The sequence below is a fragment of the Littorina saxatilis genome, linkage group LG11 (genome assembly GCF_037325665.1).
Source record: "Littorina saxatilis isolate snail1 linkage group LG11, US_GU_Lsax_2.0, whole genome shotgun sequence".
In the NCBI taxonomy this organism is placed as follows: domain Eukaryota; kingdom Metazoa; phylum Mollusca; class Gastropoda; order Littorinimorpha; family Littorinidae; genus Littorina; species Littorina saxatilis.
In genome coordinates, this window is record NC_090255.1 from 18,834,060 (window position 1) to 18,840,244 (window position 6,185).

General features: G+C 42.4%; 1 protein-coding gene across 1 annotated transcript in view; it reads right to left on the reverse strand.

Annotated features, from left to right (window-relative positions):
• Positions 1 to 2,700: 2,700 nt before the first annotated feature.
• LOC138979939 (uncharacterized) overlaps positions 2,701 to 6,185 on the reverse strand; it is a 22,837-nt gene continuing 19,352 nt past the window's right edge. Inside the window, exon 5 of the mRNA XM_070352708.1 lies at positions 2,701 to 3,660. Coding sequence (XP_070208809.1) covers positions 3,371 to 3,660 — 290 coding nt within the window. The 3' untranslated portion in view covers positions 2,701 to 3,370. The remainder of the gene's footprint in view (positions 3,661 to 6,185) is intronic.

Here is a 6,185-nt window from a genome sequence, read left to right on the forward strand (position 1 = left end):
CACACACAGACAGACAGACAGACAGACAGACACAAGTCGTATATATATACCGTAAAATCCCTAGCATAAGCCCACCATCTAGCAAACGCCCACCCCCCACTTTGGGCCAAAAGTTGTGCACAGGGGTAACTACCTAGCAAACGCCCACCCTGGTTTTTTCAAAGAGTATATATAGGCTCACTTTCACTAGGATTTGTGCAGACTGTTCTAAAAGTCATCTTTTCCCCCTTTTTTACCTTTTCGTGTTTCTTTCCTTTTTTTCTTATTCTTTGTCCCCTCTCCTCACTCCCAGTCCCACCCATCCCCGACAAAGTGAATTAAAATTACGTCATGCTTTTCCACTGACGTCTTTTGTCTGTCAGTTACGTACCGGTACTTTGACGAGCTTCCTGGTGGCCTGAAGTTTGTTCTTGAATCTCTCTGTGCCATTTTTGCAAAATGCCGAAGCGACAGTCTTACACTGTGTCTTTCTCTGTCTGTCTGTCGGTCTCTATCTCCCCTCTCACTCTCTGTCTGTCTGTCTGTCTGTCTGTCTGTCTGTCTGTCTGTCTGTCTGTCTCTCTCTCTCTCTCTCTCTCTCTCTCATGATTGTCCTCGTTGGCCTTCTTTGCCTCAAAGTCCCTTTTTTTCTCCTTTTTCCTCCACTTCTACTCACACGACCTAACTTACATGCTTTCGGGGTTTGTATTCACTCAATTACACGGTTGAGCACAAAACTTACTTTGTGCAAAGGGGTCTATCCCTAGCAAACGCCCACCCCCCAATTTTGCCCTAAATCTGTGCACAGGGGGGGTGGGCTTATGCTAGGGATTTTACGGGTATATATAGATGGCGTGCAAGTCGGTCGACAGGTGCCAGCCATTATCATCATAACAAGAGATGAAGATCATAGTTTCTTATGTTTTATGTTGGGTGCGACTTTTGTGCATGTGCACAAGTCCCTAGATCTGCTTTAATTTTAATGTAGAATTTCATTATCAGATAATTTGAAACATTTTGTTTAATTAAATTGTAAATACGTCCAAGTCAATTTGCAGCATTTTTTCTTTATTGTTTCCTTAACACTAACAAATAGTAAAAACAAATTGTAACAAGAAGTGTTTGTTCAAGGGAGATCATCTGAAGCTTTTTTTTAAATCTGTAAAATTGCATAGTGACATCCTTTAAAAATAAAATGTCTTAAGAATAAAGGTATCTACACGGGTTGTCTACCTGTTTCTTGATAGCATTACTTTTAAGACTTTTAAGTATAACTTTTTTTCTAAGAATATTTTTTTTCATAAGTTTTATTCAAGGGAGGCAATAAAAAATGTTTACAAAAATGTGTCCAATTGTGTGCTTAAAAATATTAACATTTCTTGTAGCCCCAAGAAGTGTGTTTTGTCTTGTAACTATTGTGATTTGAGAGCTTTAGCACTGAATGCTTTGCATCCGGGTGTGAATAGCATTGTAAAGCTTGCCTCTTGCTAATTTAGAGCAGTAGAATAGAAAGCAGCCTACTCCACAATCTTCTTTAATATTCTGTGCATACTCCTTGACAAGAGAACCACGAGCTTTGTTTTTATTCCGATGTTGCCTTTTCTATTCAATTAAATACTTAAATCCTACGTGCAACACAAACCTTTTTTGTGTTGGTTTGTTTGTATATTTTTATATTTTGTATGTATAGACCGTACTAGAGACCAGTCTTTCACCGCCGTATAATTGATCTGGAAATCTCCGCTAAGCAGTTCAATAACATAATGTGTACAAGGCTAAAGCATTTCTGCTACTCCACTCAAAATACGTCTAACTACGCACTCGTACTCTCTCCCTAACATAACATTTGTTCATGCACAATTGTTTGGGGATTAGTAAAATGTGCGTGAAATATTGAATTGCGAATTTTTTTATTTATTTATTTTTTGAAAATTACGTAATCTTCAAAATAGATGAGTGTTTACTGAAGCGATAAACTATTTATACAAGTTAATAAGAATGGTTTGTAAGATCAAATACAAACCAGCAATACAACTGCTGTCGATAGATTACCCCCCTTGACTTCTCTATCTGTTGGGTCAAACTACGCCAGACATTTCTCTTCTAGTGGCTCCATAGCATGAGATACAGGCTCCGAGGCAGAAACTGCTTCGTTCTGAACTTGAATACATCGGTTCCTCTCAGTTACATATGGTCTTTTAATTCCTTCTGTCGTTTCAATGCAACAGGTAATCAAGCCTTTGAGTGTTGCATACTGTATCAAGTTCTGGTGTATTAGTGATCGAAAAGTTTACGAGGTAGTTGCAGAATCGATGTTTGTACCTTTCTGGTCAGTTATCAGGAGATAAAAATTAAAAAAAAATGACATGTATGCAACATAAGAGGCTAAAAGGCTAAGAAACTTGATGCCTCACCTGTCTCGGTTGCTAGTCTTCATCGTTCATAACATATAGCAATACCATTTGTTGTGTAGAATCAATATGTTATTTTTTCTGAAATAAAATATTCATGAAGAGGGTTCGGTTCTGATCGAGTGAGTATAATTATGTGTCGAAAGCTGAATAAAGCAATGCGTTTGTCTTTGACTGGTGAAGTAGAGATGAAGCTGTGCTGGATGTAAGCTTAGTTGGTTTTATCACACACACACACACACACACACACACACACACACACACACACACACACACACACACACACACACACACACACACAACCCTGATGTGTGTCAAAAATGTTGCATGTTCCTGCTTCACAAATGCCTGCACAAAAGCACACGGATGTACACGTACCTACCTACATACCCGTGGAAACAATCTACCACTGTCCCCCCGCCGGTTAGGGGGAAGAATTTACCCGATGCTCCCCAGCATGTCGCTGAAGCTCGCATTTTTCATGATCCGTTAACTTCGACCATTATTTTTAATAATCACTGAGACTCGGCATGTACGTACACATCAATAGCTAGGTCCAAACAAAATAATATTAAGAACACACAATATGTACGCCCATCCTAGCTGGAGCCGACACAATCTGGCAGAAAATACAATGTCAGCCGATCTAGTTCTTGTACTGTAGTAGGGGAAGGGCTCCTAATATGGACCGGCTCCTAATATGGACCACCTCCTGTTCTGACAAACTAACGGCGCTAGAGCGCTAAAAACAATTTCATTCGCTGTATTCACCCTCTCTGGATAACTTGCACATGTCAAAACAGTTGCAGAAACACAAACCGCAAAACCGTTAGGCGTTCTTTACACAAAAAGCCAGATCATCTTGCAGACAGTCTTAACCTTAATATTTAAAGAAATGTTTAAACTTTAAAAAAATATGTTCTGATCTCGTACTTCTTGTATGATATTCATTTGAATTCATTCCCAATCATCATGCAGTCTTAACCCATTCTTTTTGCGAAAGGACGGATCATCATGGCGACCGTCTTGAGAGGGTAGCACGTACGGAGACCGTTCCATGGGAACCAGTAGATGAAGTCGAAGACCGGGTTGTCCTTCACCAGCTTGTAGGGGTTGTTGAGGCCAGCGTGGGCGCAGTTGTTGAACCACCATCCGCCCTGGTACTCGTTGGCGCAGCCGTTGTCGTTGTCGCGGTCAATGGTGGAGAAAGGCATGCCGTTGGGTTGGATCAGATTGCCCAGGTCAGGGTCCAATGCGGTCAGTGCGTCGTCTGCACAGAAAAGATACGATGTCAAAATCAGTACCAAGTTGTAGTGGCTACCGCTTGAAGTATGGCATATTCATATTCGATGCAGTGTGTTGGAATTACATTCAATATCATAGTTATTCCATATGTAGAAATGGTCAAAAGGGAACCTCAATTTACTAACGGGCAATGCGCCGATTCCGCATAAAATCTAAACAAGTCGCGTAAGGCGAAATTACTACATTTAGTCAAGCTGTGGAACGCACAGAATGAAACTGAACGCACTGCATTTTTTCACAATGACCGTAGTCCGCCGCTCGTGCAAAACGCAGTGAAACTGACGAGCCTGTTTAGCGCGGTAGTGGTTTCGCTGTGCTGCATAGCACGCTTTTCTGTACCTCTCTTCGTTTGAACTTTCTGAGCGTGTTTTTAATCCAAACATATCATATCTATATGTTTTTGGAATCAGGAACCGACAAGGTATAAGATGAAATTGTTTTTAAATCGATTTCGGAAATTTAATTTTGATCATAATTTTTATATTTTTAAGTTTCAGAGCTTGGTTTTAATCCGAATATGACATATTTATATGTTTTTGGAATCAGAAAATGATGAAGAATAAGATGAACGTAAATTTGGATCGTTTTATATAAAAAAAAGTTTAATTACAATTTTCAGATTTTTAATGACCAAAGTCTTAAATTAATTTTAAGTCACCAAGCTGAAATTAATGTAATACCAAAGTCCGGCCTTTGTCGAAGATTGCTTTACAAAACTTTCAATCAATTTGATTGAAAAATGAGGGTGTGACAGTGCCGCCTCAACTTTTACAAAAAGCCGGATATGACGTCATCAAAGACATTTATCGAAAAAAAACCGTCTGGGGATATCATACCCAGGAACTCTCATGTAAAATTTCATAAAGATCGATCCAGTAGTTTACTCTGAATCGCTGTACACACACACACACATACACACACACACACACACACAGACACACATACACACATACACCACGCGACCCTCGTCTCGATTGATGTTAAAACATTTAGTCTAAACTTGACTAAATGTAAAAAGACCTATAAGACTTCCCCTTCAGCGAGTGAAAGGGCGTACCGAGGTTTCTATCACTGAGCCACCCCATGCACAGTGACATGATGTACACAGACAGCCAGCCAGCCAGTCAGCCAATCGGACACACACACACACACACACACACACACACACACACACACACACACACACACACACACACACACACACACACACACACACACCATACACTCTTCAAAAAAAGTTAAGGATCACTTTTTTACAAGCACGCCACATAAAACAGACAAGACCGAATTCTTTCCTTTACATTTTTTTTTATATAATTGAACAACCAAGGAGTAATGACAAACAAAGCAGAGATCGAACCGGCAGCGATAATTTAGCTAGAGTGTGTCAAATGTGACAACCCTCGAAAATGGAATTCACAACAATGTGAATCAGTGTCAATAACGCGTGTGCCCTCCGTTGTGTGCCAGGCATTCAACACATCGTTGGCGCATGGAGTGGATCAGGTTGCATATGAATGCTCTGGGAACTCCATTCCACTCCTGCTGGAGCCATTGCAGCAGTTGACCCAGATTGGCAGGAGGAGGGTGATGTTGCTGTACCCGACGACAAAGCTCGTCCCACATGTGCTCTATGGGGTTCAGGTCCGGGCTGTTGGCTGGCCACAGCATCCTGTTGACCCTGGCCTGCTGGATGAAGGTGTTTACAGCTGCAGAGCGATGGGGAGGTGCGTTGTCATCCTGAAGAATCGCACGAGGGGCGATCGCTTGGAGGGCTGGAACGACCAGGGGTTCCAGGATCTCATTCTGGTAGCGGACACCGGTCAAGTTGTCCACTACATGGTACAGAGGTGTCCTTAGACGTGTGCTGATCCCTCTCCAGACCATCACAGAGCCTCCGCCAAAACGCTGTCGTTCCAGAACAGCGCCTTCTGCGAAGCGCTCTCCGCGACGCCTCCACACTCGGATGCGATCATCAGCAGGTTCCAAGCAAAAGCGGGACTCATCTGTAAACAACACCTGAGCCCACTGCTGACGTTGCCACCTCACATGTTGAGTGCACCAGGCTCGGCGAGCTGCTCGGTGATTAGCAGTCAGGGTTGTTCCTCGGACTGGACGCCTTGCACGCAAGCCAAAGTTGTGTAAGCGGTTTCGGATCGTCTGACCACTAACAACAGTGTTGGTGGTAGCTTGTAGGCGTTGCTTAATGTTGTTTGCCGTAGCCATTCTTTGTTGCATGGCCTGCCTCTGAATGAAGCGATCCTCTCTTTGTGTGGTGACTCTGGGCCGACCAGAACGTTGTCGCTCCTGCACTCTTCCAGTTGCGTGAAATCTTTGTTTTAGTCTGATGATGACAGAGGGAGCCACTGCAAGCCTCTGGGCCACTTGCCTGGCAGCAACACCGTCTTGTAGCCATCCTATTGCCCTTCCTCTATCCAAATCGCTCAGTTTTCTTCGTGGGGGCATGTTGCTACTGTGCATAATTGTGAC